Source organism: Epinephelus lanceolatus, chromosome 3 (assembly GCF_041903045.1).
Source record: "Epinephelus lanceolatus isolate andai-2023 chromosome 3, ASM4190304v1, whole genome shotgun sequence".
Lineage (NCBI taxonomy): Eukaryota > Metazoa > Chordata > Actinopteri > Perciformes > Serranidae > Epinephelus > Epinephelus lanceolatus.
Genome location: NC_135736.1, coordinates 45,353,658 through 45,376,894, shown reverse-complemented (window position 1 = coordinate 45,376,894; position 23,237 = coordinate 45,353,658). Strand labels below are relative to the sequence as shown.

Here is a 23,237-nt window from a genome sequence, read left to right as displayed (position 1 = left end):
ACACAGGTGTTTACACTGAAGTACCTGATAAAGCCTCTTCTCAGGACTGTGTGGATGTGTGCAAACTGTTCTTGTTTCACGTCCCCCTCACACCCCTCAACGCTGTTTTGTTGCACCTGTTATTGTGCAACAGTTTAAACCTTTATAATTTGTCTCAGATGTTTGAGGTGCAAATTGGTCATAGCCAGTTTCAGACTTTTCAGACTGCATACATCCACATTCACGTCACTTTGAATCTGCTGCATCAATAACAGCTGTGCTCAGTTCAAAACGTACTGTAAAGTAGCTGGTGGAGTATTCTATAGGCTGTCTTTATGATTTTATGTTGTAGGCATGGGAAATGTATTTCAGTTTCAAACCTATAATTTGACACTGGCTAAATGTGGATGGTTATCCAAACAAGCAGACTTCCTCCCTCCTTCTCTCTCTGGTTGTTCCTGCATTTTTATCTGCCTTTGGTCCTTCTGTGAGTCAGGAGGTGTTGTGGCTCTTAATGCCAAACAGATTCAGTTTCTGCTTATTCCAGAAGTTTCTGAACGGACGGTGAACTATTCCGAGACAGAGTTTTCTCCCCTCGCCTTTCATCTGTCAGCATCTTGTGTTGAAGGGAAAAGAATGTTGGCTTGAGACCGTACACTACACTCTCCCCAAGGACTTTTTATCTGTCATTTTTTCCGGAATGTGCAACTCCTTTTTCTGTATTGTGGAAAACCTGCGCTGTGTCTCAGTCTGCGGTGGTAAAGAAAGGCTCAGGACACAAAGATTGGTGCTTAGTCAGTGTGCGTCTTTCTTGAGCAGGCCTGGACACAGTGTTGTGACACACAACAGTACAGCAGAGGGGTCTCTGACTAACAAGGGAGTGTTCACTACTTTTATAGTATAGCAGAGTGTTTTCGACAAACAGGTCTACATACTGTAACAACAACTCTTACACTTCCTCATGTTTTTCTTGAGATTTGTTGTCTTTACTTTTGACGTATGGGTAATCTCAAACAAGAAAATTAATTCAACATTTTGTTGTCATGCCTCACAAAAATCCCGTCTCGCTAACCACTAAGGAACAGTCACAGTGAAGATACTACATACACGTTGACATAAATGATTTCTCAAAGTGTGACAGCCGTTATATCAAGCACTAGCATTCTTCTTGTTTTTGTCTTACAGTTCTTGTTTTCTCAAGCATACTTAAGCAACAGGTGCAGTTAACTGCTTAGTCATTCTGACTATGATCTCCTTCATTATTCACTACTCTTCAGCAATATTTTCCACAGTATCGGCAGGTTTTTTTTGTACAGTCATTGCAGCCTGTAGCCTGCTGGTGAAAGCTTTACACTTGTTGCACTCAACATAGGGTTGAGCTATATGGTTGTAAAAAATAATTCTATGGGAGAGTGAGCTGTAAGTTTCTACATCCTGTTCTGTTTCAATTCTTCAACATGTATATTATATGTTTTGAAGACATCCTGGGCTACTGAAATAGGGAATAGAAAAGATACTGTGACTGTGGTAATACAGGCCTATTCATTTTAACACAAGTGACTTTTGCCACTCACGTTAATAGGTAGAAAATATACTGTTATTTTACTGACTAATGTAGAGCAATTAAGTTTGTACCCATTAAAAGATTAAAATAAACTTTTTTTTTTCAAGGTATCTTATCTTGTTTGGGGGCCATTTAAATGGGCTAGTTGGTAATCAAAGGATAATTCATAAACATTTTAAATTTGTATCTTGAGATGGCTCCATTCAGGCCTCCAAGAAAGTTTGGAATTTGGCAAGGATTGTATTGATTAGTTATATAAAGAATTGTATCGTCAGCAAAATGATTAATTGCCAAAAGTTAAATTGCTTGGACAAAGAAACCAAGAGACAAGCGGCAGCCCTGTCTGCTGGATCTTCTTAGGCGAATGGCAGCTGACATTTGTCCATTGGTGATGATTTTGACTTAAGATTTTTTATAAAGCATGCTGACCCTATAGATAAATGAAGGACCAAGCCAAACTTAGCCAAGACCCTGAACAGATAAGGCCACTCAAGCCTGTCAGAAGCTTTGACAGTATCAAGAGTAAGAGCCATGCAAGGCTGGAACTTGCCAAGTGGCTGATGTTGAAGAGCCAACAGATTACTGGTAGATGATTGTTACAAAATAAAGATTTTGCAGCATGGTGGAAAATGGTACGAGGCAATGCATACAAGGCTCGGTGTATTTTATGCAAAGACATTTTTCAAATTCAGCACGATGGGAATTAAGGCGGTTACATCCTGCTTGGAGAGTGAGAAACACAAAATTGCCAGCAAAACTCGCCGACAAACACCACTTCTGATCTACTTAAATTGAAATAGATCAACTTTTTCCTGGACCAAAAAAGTGATGTTTTATGTTAAAATAAACATTTGGGCAAAATTAGGTATATTTGTGGGTAATTGATGTTGGTGCTTTTATTTGTTTTTTTTTTAATCCTCTTTTGTTTATTGTAAAATAAGTCTTAAACTTCATTCTGAGTGGCATTAAAAATAATTGTGCTGTGTGCTTCTTTTTAAATCCTTTTTCATGAAAGATAATTTGTCCTCTTATACAAGCTTTTAATGTGTCTGGTAATCTGAATTCCAAAATCTACCAGCCACTCAATAGATTAGCCTTATTTTTCTTTATTTGGTGAGTGAAGCAAATCTAGCAGCCACTTGCATATTTTACCAGCATTTGGCTGGTGGCTGGTGCCAATTTCCAACCCTAACTCTGAGTGTACGAAACCCCAACATCTCCAAAGTAGAGTTTCGCCTTTGTTTTAGGCTTATCGATGCCTCTTTAATCTGTTTACATCAACTACAAATACTAAAAGGAAAACACAAGTGTCGTCTAGCAATCACATGAAATGAAATACTCCTGGCACAGCTGTTGTGCCTCTTTGCTGTTGCTGCCATGAGTTTGTGGTAACTGATCTGCTCCAGCAGAGTGAGTGCTCATCTGCTTCGTGAAAATTTACTACCATCCAAGCTCAGATAGCGTCGCTGGCTTTTACCAAGGCTGGTTGTTATTTGTGTCAACTCCTTGAAAACAGAATTTATCTCAGAGGGATAACATGGTTCTGTTGATATTTAACAAGAGAGTGAAATATTTCTCTGTGGAATATTTCTAGAGTGCTTCTGGGTACCTGAACACTATTTCCGTCCAGGGGCCCTCAGATATTTTTGGCATGGTGACCTCTTAGTGTGGCATGAGGGCAAGGGAGGAGGATTCCCTGCTTTCGAACTCACACACTGGCCTGGGGCCATAGTAACATGCAACATTAACTGGTTTCCAAGATCTTGACTCAGATACATCCTGACTAATCAGATTGCATATATTTGTTTCATGTTTACATCTCAAATTTGCACCTTGAATAACTCGAAATAATAAATCTTAAAACGTGAAATTTTTGATCAAAATCTTTTTTGATTGATTCCTTGTTGACGGATCTCAAATCTCAGTGAAATTACAACAGTTACTTGTAAAGGCTGTGTCTTCATTAAAAAATGTTGTGCAGATTAAAGTTGAATTTACCATTGTAAGTCATTATACCTGTTATCTTACTCCCTTTTTTTGGCTTTTGCTAGTTAGAACAGAGCACATCTCTGGATGATATTTGTATAACAGCCATTATTGAACAAAGTGCACTTTTATTTGAACATTTGCACTTAATAGATTTTTTTTTTACTCCCTCACAACTGCCCAGAATGCTGAATGGTTTTATTCTTCCAAAACAGGAGGAGACACATCAGACTAAATAAAGGCTCACACCCACCCTTTTCCTCCGTGTTTGCATCGTCCAATCACAAGCTGCCACAAGGTCACCTGTGTAGTTTTGCATGGGAAATGTCTCTGTCAACAAATACAGACACACACACACACACACACACACAGATGAAAAGAGAAGCACTTAAACCTGGGAAGGAATGTGTATCTCCATGTCATATCTGCGTGCGTGTCTGTGTGTGTCACTTTAGGAGGGCCATGCGAGGAGGAGATGGAGGTTCAGCATGGAGCTCCTGACATGACAGACAGAAGAAAAGACCAAGGCTCATCACAGGTAGACTGAAAAGCTACTACACTATATAACCTATGGATCAATTTACACTCAGTGATAGAAATACTAGGGTTGAGCCAAATACTGATAAGGACGTGAATCATCAGAGTAAATTGCGTCAACATCCTTACTGCGATGAAGGAAAATCTTTGTTTGGGTAGGTGTGTTCAGCTCTTACTCTTGTGGTTAGAAATGTTCTCCAGACCAATCCTGAAATTGTTCTGTAAATAGTTTTCTATTTATAGCAACCTCTGAAATCAATTTCAGGCATTTAATTTTTCAATCCCACCCTTATCCGGTTAAATCCCCGCCCATTCCAAGTACAGATACAGATATAGATAATTAAGGGGCCGTACACATGCTGCGTTTTTTGCTCCCTAAATTGCATTTTTTTAATGACGCGCACATGTTCCAGATCCCTGTTCCTCTCTTTTTCTTTCCTTTCCTTCTTCTTTAAATAAAAACGGAGAAGAAATTGATAATTTTAGTGCAGGGCTGCCAGAACTTTTACAGCTGTCCCATGGACAATAGGTCTACACACAAACAGCACCTGGAAGAAGATCAATTCTGCACTTTCAGTCCATCAATTCAGGTAAACAGACTATGATACAGTGCTTGTTGAGGTTGCTTAGTAATGTCAAAGGCAACCTGCTGCCGCACTCTTCAAAGGTGGCACAGAAAAGGCACATGAGCTGCACACAGCGCCTGACCTCGCGTTTTGCAGGCGCTTAAAGATGTGGCATGTGTACGGCTAAGTTGGTTGAACAGATAAAATACAGATAATGGTGTACATGCTTATCCCTGAGAAATACTGTCTTGGATTTAAAAGATGCTAAGCCAGTGAGTGAGGGAGATGCTGCATCACTAGTGGCCACTAGATGCTGACTTGAAACCTCTGGCTTCATGGGGGTCCATTCCAGCTGCTCACCTGGTAGAGCGGCGTCCCATGTACTATGACTATATCCTTGCTGCAGCTGCTTCAGATTCAATTTCGACCCACAGCCCTTTGCTGCATGTTATCCCCTTCCTCTCCCCCTTTCATGCTGTAGCTGTCCTATCTAATAAAAAAAGCTGAAAAAATGATTGCACTGTATAAACTATAACAATAATTTGGAATATAATCATTTTGTGTCTAGGTCTGACTCCAAGCTCTTCCTCAGTTACCTGAATATTGAGTGTGTGTGTGTGTGTGTTGTCTCGAGCAGGTGATGCTGAACAGTGAGGAGGGTTTAGACGATGATGAGAGAACGAAAAGGAGAGCCGAGAGGAGGAGAGCTAAAAGGAAAGTGAGTGAAAAGTATTCTGTTTGACTTAGGAGGGCTCATAAGCTGCGACCATAGAAATAGAATGAATAGAAAGGATATTGACCTGTCATGGTCTGACTAGTTAAACAGAAAATGGCAATTGTTGTTAGTTGTTATTGTTATAAGGTCAGTGGAGCCGTAAAGTGTGTTAATGTTTGGCATTTCGGCGCCATGTCGCCATCTTGGCTTTTTTGGAGCTAGAAATGACATTAGTTGGATGAGAGGGTAGACCTGTGAAAAGCGAGGGGTGGATCTGAATAGTAGACAGCCTGTCAAGCAAATGGCCTTGCCCTTACGTATGCGTAACTTTAAGCCTTTATAAAATGTAAACGGGTGACATGAAAAAATGTACTTGCTCCGTACAGTTGTCATGAATGTTAAAATTAGCTATAGAGACCAAAACTGTTTTTTGTACCAGGCTGTAAACATGTTTATTTATGCTGTAAAGTTTTGCATTTTAACAAAGTTGTCCGTTGGGAACTACAACGGTTGCAACGGCAACGGTACTTACACAAATGGCCACCGCTCTGACCATCCTGCAATGTTGATTTTAACATGAATGATCCTCCTACTCTCATTCTATTCTATGGCTGCAACTACCAAACATAACAGAGCATCATACAGGTACAGAACCAGAACAAATAGATCCGTACCAAAAAAAGGGAAATTAGAAACTGTATAAACGGACAGCAGATAGCTTAGGAATTACACTGACTGCTCAACAACATTTAAAAATATAATTCAAAATACAGATGTATGATATTTGCCTCCATGTTGTCACATCACACATCAGACTAACTCTCCTCAAATGTGCTTTTCTAGCTGAAGGGTACAGTATGTAGTCAAAGAGGAGGAATGTTTGACATAAGAATGTGATAAATCCACTTGGCTTCATGTGGTAGCCATTTGTTTCTTTTATAGTTTTGTGAAATGTCCTAAATTAGAAACACAATACAGAACAAACTACAATGTATGCAACAGTTTAGTGAAGTTAAATACAATCTCTCTATCCCCACATCATCAATTTAATAGAAATCAAATTGTAAGTGTAGGGATAAATATATGTAGTCCATGTTGCAGCTCATGTCTGTTGTTTTTGACTCCTCTACTAACTGACATGAATTTGTCTTCACTCCACCACCACACCCTTATTTACTCATGTCACCTGTTGCTCCACCTGTCTTCCCACCATTTTACAGCTGCTACTGTATTTACCTCTCATGTTTTCAAACATGTTACCACACCCTCATCATAACTGTTCCCTATTCTCCCCTTTTATGACACACCTAAATGCAGGTGCCTCATCACCTGCGTCCATACATAGGCATGTCCCTGTGCCATCCCACAGCTACCAGCCATGTCCATGCTTTCCTTTCAGAGGCAGAAGGAACGGAAGAAACTGGAGAGAGAGGAGAGGATGGAGGATGCCTCAGAGCAGGTGAGAACATTAGGGCCTGAATGTAATCTATCATCCACTGTTACTTTGCTAGAGCGGTCTTATTAGTACAGACAGCAGTTTGCATTAGCGTAGTAAAACTTTCAACAGCAAACATGGTGCAATGCACAGTTTTTGGATGTAAACTGGACCAATATGAACACAGTGTAACATTTTCATAGAAATTATTGTATGTTTCACAGCTGTTAACACTTTGCCAGCCACTGCCTAGCTCACAAGCTATCAAACAACATAAACACATAAAAGATTACCATTCTGATGCGCAGTTTTAGTTACAGATTCCTCACCTGAGACTCAATTATATATGGCCAGATCACTCCCATGTTTCCTCTAAAGCTAATGCTAGTATCACCGTTAGCAACGTTGCTCTGAACCAACAGCGTTGCTGTATAAACATTGTGCCCAGCCTCCAGTCTCCCCCAGGTCGCTCCGGTGAGTAAGTGGCTCAAAACCTCCTTTCGCATTGTTAATTATCACTGTTTACAGAGTTAGCATGGCTAGTGGTGCTAATATAGTTAATGCTAAAAGGGTTTTGAGGCTCAAAATAAAGTTACTTACTCACCGGGGCTACCTGGGGGGAGACCACAGGGTGGCTACCATGTTTCAACAGCAAAACCATTGCGACACCAGGACGGCCTTACCAGCAGTAATCTCCGAGTGAGTGGCGTTGCAAGGTAGCTCCCACCCTACCTGGTGGTGTGCATTGCAGATTGGCCAAGGCTAACGTTAGCTAACCAGTGAAGACCCAAGTGGGCACTGTTTTCCATGTTAACGCAGCTAGCCAGTTGTGTAAACAGAAGAAAGCAAATGCATTGCTCAACGTTCCATTTTAAAAACAATTATTTGGACAGCTTATGCCTTTGTGTTTAATATCTATCTAATAACATCTCCATTAAACCCCAGTAAGAATATGTGACCAGACTCTTCAGGGTCATTTTTTAATAATGCTTTTCACTTTTAACAGGAAGACGAAGCGACTGGAGCGGCGTCAGAGAGTGAAAGTGAGGAGGAATTGAAAGAGGAGGAGAAATGGACCTCTGTTCGTCCCCGAAACAAATGCAGCCCTGAATCAGTCCCTGCCCCTCTGACAAGACAGAACAAGAGCAACGGCCAGCTGCCCTACAAAACCTCGGAGGAGGTGGGTTAATGTGAGGTTGGCATGCTTGTAGTATATCATTGTTCCTTCCAAATAAAATGTATTATAAACCAGAGTACCTGGTGACCAAGTATTTATGTCAGCAAAGTCACCTGTGATACCTGATGGTTTGACAGTCCTGCAGTGTTCTTCAGCAAAGTATCCAGTCGATTCTTTCATGAATGAGAGATTGAATCTGTCTCTGCTCACTGTAAAGTTGGATGTATCCTCCTAGTTAATTTAATTGCTTTGAAACTGGTTCATGCAAAGTGGCAAACTTGATTAAGCAAACTGGCTTATCCTGGCATTGCCGATTTGCCAACAACATGCCATATTTTCTTTATGTTGGGAGAGTACTCGAAGCAAAAGTCACTTTGTAAATAGGGCTGTGTACCGATACACGCTGCAAATGTGACACAATGTTTCCTGCTTGGCCGGTACCTGCTGGACCAAATCACAGTGGAGATTGCGGGGCCAGATTGTGTGCTTAGCGACTAGTGAGTTTGCAGTTTTGAGAGAGAGAGAGCTTGTGTGTCTGAATTTGAGGCATGACAGTAAAGTTGCGGCTAATAAATGAAGTGCAAGTGCAACAAACTGCAGTTCCTTGAATGGCCACTTGAGAATGGCTCCAAGAGTGAGTCAGTCCCCACAGGCACTCGGGTTAAAATGTCCAACATGTTTATGCCCTGGTACAAGAATGGTTTTGGTCTCTTAAGCAAATATCCCCGTTCATAACAACTGTACGGACGTTGAATTTTTATGTAACTCATCCTTTTATGTTTTATTAAGGCTTAAAGTTGTGCATGTTGAAGAGGGCGGCCATTTTGAGTGACAGGCTTTCTGTGAGGCATCGCAGCCCTTCGCTCCTCCTCAGCTCCAGCTCCTCTTGTCTAAATTTGGTCACTTCTGGCTCCAAAAAATCAAGACTACGATGGCTATGGGGTGAAGTTAGCCTCGCTTAAGGGAGACTGTTAAGTTGGACTAGCTATTGTCATTGTAGTAACAATCTCAGCCACTTTTTAAACATGTAATGGAGAAACGTCTGTCTACTGAGTGTCTCCTGAGTCAGGGAGACAATTATTGATCCCAACTCAATATATAATTATAATTTATTTTGCTATTTATTTTATTAGAACTGTAACTGTTATTTAGTTTCTAATGATTGTGTTTGAATTAGTTTTTATTTATCATTTATTGTATTTATATGTATATTTCTGACTATTAAGAGTTAATATATAGTTCATTTTCAAGTTCAAATTTGCCTTTGCAAATAAAAAAAGTTCCTTAATGACGTTGACCGTTGTTTTGTGCTTTATATTTTTTTTAAAAATATCGGTTCAGGCACTGTTTAGTTATTGGTATGATTTTACAAATATCATTTTTAGTACCATTATCAGAAAAAACCCCAATTGATACCCAACCTGATTTTTAAAAGGGTGTTAAATATCATTCGGCTTTACTAACTAGTATTTGACACAAGAAAAGTTCGTAAATTACAAAACTCCTTATCACTCATGAATGAGATTTAAAATTGTTAATTGAGAAATATTTTGGTGTAGACTCAGACTTATTTCAGGGCTGGAGGAAATCATGTTAGTTTACGCTGTACAGACAAACGTGTTGAACCACCTTCCTAAACTCTGTTGCCCCATGTTTGTATCCCTCTAGGGTTTAGAGTTGCATCAAAAGCTTGGACCCTGGTATGCTTGTAATGCAAGACTATCTTTCCTTGGTCTGGTCTTGAGTGGGGAAGTTCACTTTGGATTTTTGTTGTGGCTTGTGTTTACGCTTCCAAGTTATCAGCAGATCAACAAAAATCACAGTGTGACAAGATTTGTTAAACTCTTAGTAAATCGTCATCCTGTAACTTGAGGTGAAGGGGATGAAAAAATCCAGCAAATGCAGTTATTGTACTTGTAACTTCAAACTAAGAATTTATAGACCTGCCTGTACTCCATAATTTGCTGTCTCTTGTGTTCATACCTGTCAGAGTGAAGCACACCACACTTTCAATGGAAGAGGACCAAGACCTCTATTTTAAGGTATCATGGTGCAGTTATTTTGTATTAGCTGCGTTTGATTGGCTCCCCTGCTAAAACTAACAACGTTAACACTGCAGAGTTTCTATAAATTGCTCTAAACTTGTTTGGTATGAACATAACCTTACTTAGCACCATGAAAGATCTCCTCGACCACACCTGCGGTGCAAGACTTTGATCTCCTACCTGCTCCAGAGGCAGTCGACCTGCACTATGACCTTTCAGAGATCATATTTGTTTTAATATTATACATTTGTTTTGACAGATACCGCTACTTGACACATACACAAACACTTTCCAGTTCTCAAAAAACAAATATTTGGATAAGTCATAAGTATAAGCAAGCCATGAATATGTGTGCAGAAAGCTGAGTCCAAATCACTGGGCTGGAGTTTTGATTAAGGAAGTTTTGCCTTTCAGCTGTTTTGGATTCAGCTTACCACAGAGATGATACCACCTGGATAACAGAGATGGACCTGTGTTGATTTACTAAATATTCAAATCAGCATTTGGTCAGAGCAGATGCTTTTTCATTTTGTCAGCCTGTTGCATTGAGTGTTTTGTGTCACTTCTTGGTGTTTCAGGAGCCAGAGTGGGACGTCAGCAGTGCATTTGTGGCCAACGCTGCGAGCCACATCAAACTCAAAGCCTCGAAGAACAGAGTAATACAGATCTCCAAAGAGAACAAGGAGAACGAGGCCAGGAGCAGCCAGGTACACACACACACACACACAGTCTGTTCATCCAGTTTGTAGCCATTTATCCAACATCCTAACCTCCTCCATGTACTACAGTAGTAAATCTGTCTGTTGTTATTGCAGGTGGAGAGCACAGAAGAAATGAAAAGGAGGGGGGAGGCTATGACAGGTGACTATCAGTTTGTTGTCCTTTAGATACACCTTGTGCCTTTTTATTAAGTCCAGTGAGCAAGATACATGTCATTACATTGTATATGTACATTCAGTCCCTCAGATTCCGAATATTGTGCAAATTTCATATTTCATTTATTCTGTTCTTTCATGCTCTTCTCAACCTATAATCATAAAAAGCAGAATTAAAGGTCTGTGTTTAGGGGGATTTAGTGGCATCTAGTGGTGAGGATTGCAGATTGCAGAATGCCAAAACTTCTCCCTGTTAGAATTCATTTAGTGTTCTTTGTTCAGGAGGTTTTTACAGGGAGCCCAATTACCAGCAGAAGTCGCTTTCTCTCCAAAACAAACAGACCGGGGGCCGTATTCACCAACATTCTGAGAATCCTCTCAGAGAGCTCCTAACTTAGCCTAAAAACCTTTAGTAAGGAGTCCTAGTTTAGGAGTGGGTTTTGGCAAATCCTTAGAGCAACTCTGAACAAGGAAGAAACAGAAACTATTACGTCAGTGAGAAGTTGTGGCTGACTCTGTTGCTAGGTATGATGCATTCTTTTAAAAGTTGTGATTGGTTGTCAGAGACACACCCTTTGTGAGCCTGCAAGGTGTGGACACCCAGTGGAAATGAAAGTGAAAGTGTTGTCATTGTTACGCTGGAATTCCACTGCGGTTGCGGAATGGCAGCGCTGGTTATCCGCTGCGTGCTCCACTGTCCATCAACACCCACCGGCTGCGTTTGCTGTGCGGAGTGGTGCAGCTCCGCTGGAAGACATCTCGGTGCACCTCCATGATTAATATCTCCTTGTCCATGGTGTCAACGGGGTGAAATGACATCTGGAAACCTTTGACCTGTTGACTTCAGGCCTGCCTCCACCCATTATGTAGTTTTCAAGGTGTAGTGCAGGGAAATATTAGCCAGGAAATCCAGACCCAAATCTAGAAAGATTGAGGGTCTGGCTATGAGTAATGAAAATGGCCCAACTCGAGGGGCGGCACTAAGCATGCGTTTGTAAATATCACTGCACGCAATTGGATAACACTACGACCAATCAGAACAATGCACGAGGTGACGTATCCAGAGCTTAGCTACCAGCAGAGCTAACTGGTAGATTAGACTCTTGCCGTATCCGGTTGGCAAAACAGCAAAAACATCCTTTTTGCAAAGGAAAGATTCGAGCGCTATCTCCTGTTCCTCTTTTAGAGAAAAAGCCAAGTCTAACTCGTTCATTGTAGCGGCCAAAGCCGTTTCAAACAACTGGTGTTCATCCGTAGCCATCTTGCATTGTTAAATGACTGATTCTGGACTTCGTCGTCGCAGCGCTGTCGTTGCAACCAACACGCATCTGGTGGAATTTGGGGGTTAGTGTGATCACTCTGCTGATGGATAGTTGACACAGACCAAAGTCATCACTGCTGCACTGTTGCATTTTTCCAGTTTTTCAAATATCTCAGTGTTGTGATCATTTTGTTTCTGGTGTTATAGCATTATTGTGTCGGGTGGGAAATGTGTGCGTATCCTTGAAGAGATCCTTCACAAATTATTATTCCTGTACAATCTTATCTGTAGCATTTCATTTACTCATGGTCATCCAGTGTTTAAGGAATGTTTCTGCCATTTCTCCTCTCCATGAGAAACTCCTCCTTGCTCCTAATAGTTTTTTACCTCAGGAGCTCTTTTAAGGACCAAGATGCTTTGTGAATAACTTTAATCTTTACCAGGACCAAGTCTTAACTTTAAGGGGAAATTCTGAGAAAACATTACAGTTCTAAGAATCTTCCTATAATTTTGTCACTTAGCATTAGGAAGCTTTGTGAACACAGCCCCAGGTGATTAAAACCAGTAAAACACTGAGTAAAGCAGTTTCACATTACAGAGCAGTGTTTCTCTGGTGCCGTTTGGCATGTTGGAGACGGGCCACTGGCCTAGCACTTGTTAATGTGTGCTCACCTTTTTTCTCTAATAACTCAAGATGCAGACGTTTAGGAGATTTTTACCAGGAGCCGAATTATCTGCAGAGGTCTCCTCCTCTCCTAAACAAATGGACCCAGTGATTTCAACAGGAAAAAGACTTAATAATGCTGTTCACATTTTTCCAACACTGCTTGTTGCAGAGATGCTGCTAACTATGTCAGCCGACACAAAAATGTGAAAACCAGAACTTTAGACTATGCTTTGTACTGACATTGCTGCTCATGCAAAGGGTTGAAGGTCAATTAACCCAAATGAAAAACAAAGAAACATATTTTCTCACATCCCATGAAGATTGATGTAAATCTCAGTGCTGCTTAAAACTACAAAAATTTGTATTGGAAAGATTAAACATTAATTAGCATTGCTATTCAAAATCAGTGTCCTTGGTGATAAAGATAATTCACACAACTCACTGTCAACTGATTTTATAAAGAAAGTTTCTCAGGCAGACTGAAGTGTGTGCGAGGGAATCCATCATGTCAGTGAAAGTCCTCATAAGTTTAAAAGTGCAAATCTGTATGTGTGTGCACATTCTGCAGAGCAGGGCATTCAGTTGTTCGGGCAAGGCCAGTACAGCCAGGCTGTGGACATGTTTACGGAAGCCATCTGCTGTGACCCTAAGGACCACAGGTGAGCTGAAATGTGAACTCTGACCTAAACTCAACTGCACTCACTTTGTCCTCTCCTGATTGAACCACATCATTTTCCTCTGTCTCCTTCATATTCACTTTGGTTTAAATACATGTCTCTATGTGTGACCCTCTCTGGTCTCTCAGGTTTTATGGAAATCGCTCGTACTGCTATTGGTGTCTGGAGCAGTACTCCTCTGCCCTGGCAGATGCTCAGAGGTCCATTCAGCTGGCTCCTGATTGGCCGAAGGGATACTTCCGTAAGGGGTGTGCTCTCTTGGGGTTAAAGGTTAGCACCTGATGCACTGCAGATTTTTACATCATTTCCATTCTGTGTTTTAAAGGAAAATGTGGTATTTTTGAACCTGGACCCTATTTTTCCATGTTTTTGTGCTTAAGTGACTAATGAGAACAACAGCTATTGAAATTATCCAGTATTAAAAGAGACAGCTGCAGCCAGCAGCAGTGAAACAAGCTGCGCTATAATACCTACAGAAGATTGTGCATTGCCAGTTAAGGTTCACTAAAGGTGCTTGTTCTTGCCACTGACAGGATCAGGTTGTTCTTAGAGGTATCTGACAACATCATGAAAAGGGTGCTAAAGAGAAATTAAACCATTTTCCTAACCTTCTGCTCATCCGGTCTGTTTGTTAGTGTGTGTAACCAGGTCTCGCTCAAGGAGAGGTCTTGTTCTGAATCTCGCAGACTTTTCCACAGTTTTGAAAACAGCCATGACACTAAAAATCTTTAAAATAACACTAAGCTATACTTTGTGTACTCCACCACAACACACTCTCCCCCTGTACTCCACCACAACACACTCTCCCCCTGTACTCCTCTCTCCAACACTCACTAACTTTTCAACTGTTGTTTTTCCTGCATCTCTCATGAAATTTTAAAAGAAGACTTCTTCTTGAGCGAGACTTTGTCACAATAAAAAACAGACCAGCAAAAGGTAAAAAAAAAAAAAAAAGACATTGAGTGACTCTGTAGGTTCTTTTCAGTAATGTTGTCAGACACTTCTAGTAACAATCTGAGCCGGTCAGTGGCAGAAACAAACACGTTTAGTCGACATGAGTTGTCGGTTTTAAATTGCTCTGAATGGTCACATTGCAGCCTGTTTGTCTTGCGCAATACTGGACCAACATCAAAATTGTTGTCTCCATTAGTCACTTAGACACAAAGACATTTGAAAATACAGTCCAATTTCAAAAATATAGAAGTTTTCCTTTAAAGCTCTAGAGACTTTAGAGACTTCACTGTATCATGACAATAGTACTTGTGACACATAATCTGTGAAAAAACAAACAAACATTGTCCTCCTTCTGCTACTGCTTCTAGTGCATTTGGAAGAGTACACCACGCATGTGAATGAAAACAACCAGTCAGTGCTCATTAGATATGAATTAAGATTGTCTTACTGCATTGCCTTTTTCTCGCCTCAGATGTTTTCAGAAACATATTTTAGTGTTCAGTTTAGCTGTAACGTGAGATAGTTTGGGATCCAGCTGCCATGTTGAAAAAGGGTTGAGTGAAAAAACAAGCACCACCTACTGGCCAGAGCATACTTTCTCATTTGACAGCTAAACAGTACACTTAAATATGTTTCTGAAAACATTTGAGGTGAGAAATAGGCAATGCAGTGAAATCTTTTTCATATTTGATCAGAGCTGCCTGTTTGACAGTTTGACCACAGTTCATGAGCAGTGACTGACATGACTGACAGCTGCGTCAGAGACTCCTCACCTCGAGGTTGTTTTCATTCAGGCATGGTGGATTTGTACAAATGCATTTAGGAGCACAGATAGGAGGCAGAGGAGCGTGACATTTTTATAGATTATCTGTGTTATGCACTGCTGTCAGAATACAGTGACAGCTTCTATTAATTTCACATCTGTGAAATGTAAAAAGTGAATGGATGAATTAAAAACTACATTCAAAAACTTCAGTCTTTCATCAAGTAGTGTTACATCATGTGTTTTGTTTTTGTGCCCTCTAACATCTAACATTTCCAAGTGGTAATGTGTTTGGTGCGCGCGTGTGTGTGTGTGTGTGTGTGTGTGTGTGTGTGTGTATTCCAGCGGTACAGTGAGGTAGAGGAGGCCATGGAACAGGTGTTAAAGTTGGATCCTAACTGTAAGGAAGCGTCCAGTAAACTCTTTACCTGCCGGGTCCTGCAGCTCATGGTGAGAAGAACAACCAACTAAAACGCTTGCCTGCCATCAGAGTTTATTCTTTCAAGTTAACTGAAGCATTTTATGTGGGCTAACTGATTTAAAAACATCATATGGACATGATAAGTCAGCTGCTTTAGATTAAGCATCTTGCTTCAATGGATTTTGAAGAGAGAAATACATAAGGCAACTTTAACTTTTTGAGTTTTTCTGTTTCACTTTTTTACTTCAGAGGTTGGGTTTTGAGGAAGAGCAGAGTAAACTGCTGCTGGAGAAGTTCACCACAGTTCAGGCGGTGATCAACTCACCCGAGACCCAAAGTAAGAGCCAACTGCAATACAAGTGCTCTCCACGCTGGGGCAGCACTGCTGTGAGTTACAGACACATCAGACATCAGTAGCAGAAACATGCTTAAACTACTGTCAATACATAAACACAGTGAGAGTAGACCTGCAGTAATATGCTGTGAGTAGACAAACACTTTCCATGCACAGTAAATGGCAAATGGTGTTAAAGTGATGAAGGATAAGATGTTTGCTAATGAAGTTTATTGATATGATGTCCCAGTGGATACAGTGTCAGCACACTGGTGTAGCCACCCAGAGAGAGATATGTAATTTACTGAAGACCACAGGGGTTAACCATTTTAAATACGTCTCATTTATGTTCTGTCTTTATTGTTTTGTCATTACATGATGTCTACTTCCTGTCTTCTCTTTACTTCCAGCACTGAAGCACATATCTCAACAGGACCAGAGTGGGTATGTTCTATGGGTATTAGCAATACATATAATCACTGTATTCACTTCAAAATTTAAGCCTGGCTTCACTACACTATCTGTGACTGAGCACGAATCAATCATACTAATTTATGAAAAACATTTAAAATAAGCTTCTTTCATATGACAAACATTAAGAAACAGCTTTAGAAATCATTTTATTAAATACATCATAATTCCCTTTACAATATTTTATTGTGCCATGGAAGCATTAACACATTTCTCTTATATATATTCACATTTCTATCTATCTATCGTTCTGTCTATCGTTCTATCGTTTGTTCTATTCTTTGTTCTATTGTTTTATCGTTCGTTCTATTGTTTGTTCTATTGTTTTATCGTTCTATCTATAGTTCTATCGTTCTATCGTTTGTTCTATTGTTTTATCGTTCTATCGTTCGTTCTATCTTTCTGTCATTAGTTCTGTTCGTTCTATCGTTCGTTCTATTGTTATGTCGTTCTATTGTTCGTTCTATTGTTTTATCGTTCTGTCATTCTATCTATCATTCTATCTATCGTAACTATCTATCGTAACTCAATGCAACCTCCGTCAGCAGGTAGTTCTAGTCACCAGCTGCTAAATGCTAACATTAATTAGCTCTCCTCTTGGTGATTTCAACATGGATTTACAGTACACAATGTAGCATTATCAGGCAAACAATAGGGTGCATCCCCTGACACATTAATAGTGAGTTTACTGCGTCCTTTTGTCCTGACGGCATTCCAGGGAAGATCTCCGGACAACAGGATGCCATTATTCTCAACCCTGCTTTTTAGCCTGCACATAATTAATGTGACACAACAGAAAAACATCAGCCACTGCCATCTGTGAATGTCATCTTATTTGCTGATAGGTGGAAGTCAACAAAGCGATTATCAGTGGATACTGAACTCTGGTCCATAAATGGGGGCATCGCTACTTTGATATTTTAAATGGTAGACAAATAATCACTTTACGTCCCTTGTCTGTCCTCCAGGAGCTGTCGCTCTCTTTGGGTTGGGAACATCACGTTGGAAGTTACAGAGAAAGAGCTCTGGGATCTCTTCAAAATGTAAAAACACTGTGTGTGTGTGTGTGTGTGTGTGAGGAAAGATTGCATTGTTATTCATGAATTCGGTTTATAAAATCAGTTTTGAGGAGTAATGATGACAGTCAACCAAAGCCCATCTACTGTAGTTATTCTGGCACAACTACAATAACAAGATGGACTTTACATACCATTTATAAAGTAAAGGTAATCTAAAGCACCAACTGTAATAGCAGCAGCAGTATTTGCAGATACTAGCCTACTATTTCTGATAGTAATAACTGTGGTGGTGTTAGTTTTAGCAACAGTAAAAGCAGCAGTAGTAGAAAGGGTGCACGGTATGTTGGTTAGTTTATTTACTGTGTCACTGACAGTCAGTTTAACTAGTCAGACTGTGAAGCATTCTTTTTTTTGGTGGCTTGCTTCCAAGAGTAATCCAAGGGTATATTGGGTAAACATTTTAATCTGTTTTTTGGTATTCACAGCAGCCTGTTTGAATACATAAATAGAAGCATATAAAAAAATCTGTGCATTGTAAAGTGACAGTCAGCAGGTTTCTATGATCCATCTGCTGTCGATAAACTGTATAAACAAACATAGTTCAAAATGTCAATAATCATCAGAGCAGTATTTGAGACATCTGCATGAAGCATCACAGGTAGGTGAACTGTGCTAATACAGACACGTGGAGATTAGTCTTGTGGTTGTGTTACAGTGTAATGAGAATTACATATGTCAGTAAAAACTGTTTCACACGTCTAAGTAGTAAAAATGGTGGTAGTAGTAGTTGTAGTTACAGAGGTCTGTAGGTGAGAAGGTGCAGTATGTTTGGTACAGTCATAGAAGTAGTAGTAGTAATAGCAGCTGTAGCAGGAGAAGCATTAGTACTACTAGTTGTAGTTGTGTCACTACCAGCAGTAATGGAAGAGTTGTTGTGCTACTATGATTATAATAATGACAGTATTAACCGTTAGCACCGAATACAAAGCACAACCAGCATCCCTTTGCCTGCAGATCTGTGCCACATGGTTTTGCTGTAAGCTCTGTGTTTCCATGGTTACAGGTTTGGTGAGATAGAGAGCATCAGAGTTCTTCATGAGCGTTTCTGTGCCTTCATCAACTTCAAGAATGCCAACATGGCTGCCAACGCCCTGGAGAAGCTGCAGGTGAGTGAGTCGTGGGCTTATTTTTTTGAGTCAATAAACTCAACTTCATCATGTTGGATGTCATCGTCACTGTCCGAGTTTTGAGGTGCAACAACAAGCTGTCATCCTGTTCTTAATGTTAAGTTTTGATCAACTGTTTCCTCCTGTCCAGGGGGTGGAGCTGGGGGGCATTAAGCTGGTGATGAGGTACCCAGACCGTTGGATCCAGCGCACCCTGCCCCCCATACAAAGGACCAACACCAGCCTCAACTCCATTGCTGCAGGAACACAGCAGAGTGTAGCTGCCATAGGGTACCAAGCAACTTATAACATGCATTTGTGTGGTGCTTTTTTCTTTGATAAAATGTTCCCACTCTGCAGGTGTTAGCTCTTTAGGGAAAAGAGACTGGCGATAAATCTTGGTTGAAGTTAGAGATGTTTGACAGCTTATTGATGATCCTCTCAGGAAAATTCCATTGACACCAGTTGAAACAGAGTTTACTTTGCGTCTTCAGCATGTGGCTAAATCACATGCCTCTCAGCTCACGTAATAGGCAGTAATAGCCATAGACTGCATAAAAATGGACATAGGGACCGTGACGTCAGCCATTGTTTTGTTGACTCATGTTTTGAAGTAGAGATGTCCGATATTATCGACCTACCATTATTATCGGCCCATATTGGCATTAAAATGTAATATCTGAAATTATCGGTATCGGTTTTTACTTTTTTTAATGACACAACTTTTACACCGCATGCACATATTATACATCAAACTCTTCAGCTACTTCTCCTCTCACTCAAAATGTCAAAATATGGGAGATGTGGTGTATAGTTTTTGAGACATCTTTGTTTGTTTGTAATATGTGTAATGTTAGTTACCTAAAATGATTTAATTTTTCTTTTTTTTTTCGGGGGGGGGCTGCATATATTGGTATCGGTTGATATCGGTATCAGAAATTAAGAGTTGGACAATATCGGTATATCGGATATCAGTAAAAAAGCCAATATCGAACATCCCTATTTTGAAGCCTCGAGTTAGACATTTCGGCCATTGCCATCTTGGTTTTTTGAAGCCAGATGTGATTTAGACGAGAGAATGGAGCTGTGGAGGAGCGAGGGGTGGATCTGACTCATGGACAGTACAATAAAGATGGACAATATGGCAGCTCTTGAAAAGTGAAGCCAAAACATTTCAGCTGCCCCCTGGTGGCTGGCTGCAGTACAGGTCATAAAGCCTGTTCCTTCCATGTTAGCGGATGAGAGATGGGCCAAACTGACAGATCAAAGTCGCATTAAAGTAGATTTTCCCCAAAGATGGTTTCTGTCATTTGAGGTAGCGCTGGACGATTAATCGAATTTTAATCATGATTTCAATTTTGGCTTCTCACGATCATAAAAACATTATAATCGAAGAAAAATGATTAATGCGCCCCGTGGTGTGTATGTAAGTTCCCGTGCTGGAAAAGCACCCTGAATGCACCTATGTTATGTGCAGCAGCAGCAAGCGTGTGACGTGTGTGGATCAATAATATGTGGAGCGAGCGATTGAGATCATGGCAGAAAGGCAGCCTTTGGTTGAGAAGAAAGGTAGGACAGCTTCAGTCATCTGGAAACATTTTGGCTTCAAGTTGATGGACGTCGAGCAAAAGGAAATTGTTTGCAAAGTTTGTCACGCTGTGGTGTCTGCCCCCCAAGGCAACACAACCAACTTGTAATCATGTTTATTAATCGTGATTTCAATCAGTCAAATCAGTCATCAGTCAAAATAATCGTGATTACTATTTTTGCCATAATCGTCCATCCCTAATTTGAGGTAGTGTTCAAGTGTTCCTTTTTCTGATTCATTTGGTTTTAATTAGTTATTTGATGCTATAAATGTGGGTTTGACGACATGATTGACAGCTATGTGTGCCAATTAGTGTGCTTGGTCGGATGAGTGAATGGGCAGGAATCCGATACCACAGAGAATGTTACAGTGCAGACAAGATGGCAGCAGCCATATTGGGGATATTTTGGCTTCATTTTTGTAAAGTAGCAGGAAGTGAAGACACATTGTCCATCTTTATATACTGTGATCTGATTCACAAACATGAGACATGTGAGACATGTATTTTTGTCATCGGGAGTCTCGCCAACTGCGTTACGACCTGTGTGTGCACACCACAAGATTTCTCCAAGAGCCCTCGCCGACAGAGCCCCAGATAACGTGGTGACGTCAACAAAACTTGGAGATGCTCTTGGAGCCAGCCTCAAGTGGCCATTTGAGGAACTGCAGTTGTTGGCACTTCGGCATTGGCTTTATTTTAAGGTCCTGGAGGTTGCCATTTCGTATAATCTTTTTGACGCCGAAATGTAAACATACAGAAATTAATCTTGTGTGCTTGATTGCTTCCTGTGCCAGTCTCACTATGATCCCATTATTTGTTTGCCTGTGTATTCTTCTTTGAATATGATGCAGGACCTTCTCCTCTGGTTCTGTCCACACAGGTCCAGACGTTGTGCACCTATAAATGGAGACGAGTGCTTCTACTGGCGGACCACAGGCTGTTTCTATGGCGACAAGTGCCGATTCAAACACATACCAGACCAACAAGGTCGAGACAAGAAACCATGGCAACCCTGACTGTGCCCTTGACCCTCCCAAACGGAGCACCAGAGGTCATAAAAGAAGGATTTACAAAGAAAAAGGAGACGAGGAAGAAGAAGGACAGTGACCAGAGTGGAAGATGATCTGCCTGAGGACACTGACAGCTGAATGTGTGTGTGAGGTAGAGAGTCAGATATGGTATGTATGTGACTGTCAGAGTCACAGGTTTAATTTATTGGAGGCATCACTCAGGAGTCTCTTGGCTCCATTTGGATCCTATAATAACAAGATGAACTCCTGGCTTCTGCCTGGAGATCCCTGCTCTGTCAGAAGAGGGTTGATCTGCCATCAAAAGGATTTACCTGGATAAACAGGTTTTGTTGAACTGTAATGGAAACACTACGTAAACCAAGATCAGTGACAGTCTTTGTCTGTTTAACATAAACATTGTCTCTTTAAAGGTCCAGTGTGTAGGATTTAGGGGGATATATTGGCTGAAAGGGAATATAATATTCATAATTATGTTTTCATTTCTGTACAATCACCTGAAACTAAGAGTTGTTGTTTCTCTACCTGAGAAGGAGCTTTTTTTTATCTACATATGGAGCAGGTCCTCTTTCACCGAGTCAGCCATGTTGATTCTACAGTTGCCAAGAACAAACAAACCAAACTTTGGCTCTGCATAGAGCCATTTTATTTTTATGTTTTTGCATCAGCCACCGTAATTCTCCTACGCGCTTGGTACATGAGAGAGGCTTTAGCTCTGCAAATTCTCACCCCTACATATCACTAAATCCCACACTGGTGCTTTAACTCCAATCTTCGATTGTTTAAAGCCAAGAGTTATTTTCATATCTTTGCAAGAGCATTTAAAATGTATAAATATATGGACAAAACAATAAATCTGTGAAACCCAAATAAAAATGTTTTTGTGTTTATTCAACACCTTTGATTAATCAATACTGTCTTTCAAATCCTGACCTCCATATGTACCGATTTATTGGCTACACGTCGGTTTCAGCCGATATTCACTTTGTTGACTGCCATCACCCTATTGGCAAATAAGATGACACTCGCCGCTGACAGTGGTGGATGTTTTATTGTTGTGTCAGGTCAATTTTGCACCAGCTAAAAAGCAGGGCTCAAGTGTTAACAGCGTCCCCTCGTTCCGTGGACAATAGAAAACGTGTTTGAGATGAACAGAGAAATTTGTGGGACACATTCGGGAAAAGAGTCTATCGATGCATCAGAGGATGCAACTCAATGTAATGAAGGGCTGAAAACTACTTCAAAACCGATGCTGATCCCTGCCAAAAAAGGTGAATAAATAACAACAAAAAATGAAAATATTAAAACATTGGTATCGGCCCAGAAGTTTATAGTCAGTGCATCCCTAATGTTGTGTTCACACCGGGTGTGAATAAAACAATTTGCGCTAGTGAATTACATGTAAAGTCAATGTAAAGACGTGATTAGATGCGAATTTCCACCAGGTGACACAAGACTGCGAATTAAGCAGCACGAATGAAGCGAATAGCGTGATTTCGTGTCATATGCTTTTAGCGAGAGTTGAAAAATCTGAACTTCAGCAACCAATTGGTGCTGCAATAATCAATCAGCACTGAGATCCTCAGGGGACAAATGATGCGTAGGACGTGCCAGTGGAAGGTCCCTCATTGTTTCAACATTTTCACAACACAAAATACTCGAGCATTCAAACTGTGAAAATTCGCATTGCATTTGGTGTGAACGAATGTATGAATCACAAAATTTTTGTCGCAAAACAAGCTCACACACACTAAATAATGTGAGGTCACATACTGCTTTGTACATGTGCAATGATTGTGTAATGCTGCACATTAACTTTCTAGCACTTTTCCAACACAACGATTCGGCTAAGAAAACAAGGACCTATTAACTCTTTATATCAGGTTGGTTTTGAATGCAACTTTTACTCATTCACCAATACACATGCCCACTTATTGCAGATTTTACCAAAGGGCCTGTCGACATTGGCCTGCAGACCTGAGGTTTCCAGATGTGACATGGACCATCT

At 40.5% G+C, this 23,237-nt stretch overlaps 1 protein-coding gene across 3 annotated transcripts in view; it reads left to right on the top strand.

Annotated features, from left to right (window-relative positions):
• The window catches only part of LOC117255220 (uncharacterized), a 35,828-nt gene extending 13,729 nt beyond the window's left edge, over positions 1–22,099 (top strand). Inside the window, exons 2-16 of one of the 3 annotated variants that reach the window (XM_033623903.2) lie at positions 3,985–4,067; positions 5,270–5,350; positions 6,747–6,806; positions 7,789–7,962; positions 10,583–10,711; positions 10,820–10,865; positions 13,376–13,466; positions 13,613–13,754; positions 15,547–15,651; positions 15,872–15,959; positions 16,367–16,400; positions 17,396–17,470; positions 18,510–18,612; positions 18,764–18,903; positions 21,082–22,099. In XM_033623903.2, the coding sequence (XP_033479794.1) occupies positions 3,985–4,067; positions 5,270–5,350; positions 6,747–6,806; positions 7,789–7,962; positions 10,583–10,711; positions 10,820–10,865; positions 13,376–13,466; positions 13,613–13,754; positions 15,547–15,651; positions 15,872–15,959; positions 16,367–16,400; positions 17,396–17,470; positions 18,510–18,612; positions 18,764–18,903; positions 21,082–21,217 (1,487 nt within the window). In that variant the 3' untranslated portion in view covers positions 21,218–22,099. Of the gene's footprint in view, positions 1–3,984; positions 4,068–5,266; positions 5,351–6,664; positions 6,807–7,788; positions 7,963–10,582; positions 10,712–10,819; positions 10,866–13,375; positions 13,467–13,612; positions 13,755–15,546; positions 15,652–15,871; positions 15,960–16,366; positions 16,401–17,395; positions 17,471–18,509; positions 18,613–18,763; positions 18,904–21,081 lie in introns of those variants that run through there. The other 2 variants (XM_078166456.1, XM_033623905.2) reach the window with 2 other exon arrangements.
• Positions 22,100–23,237: the final 1,138 nt, after the last annotated feature.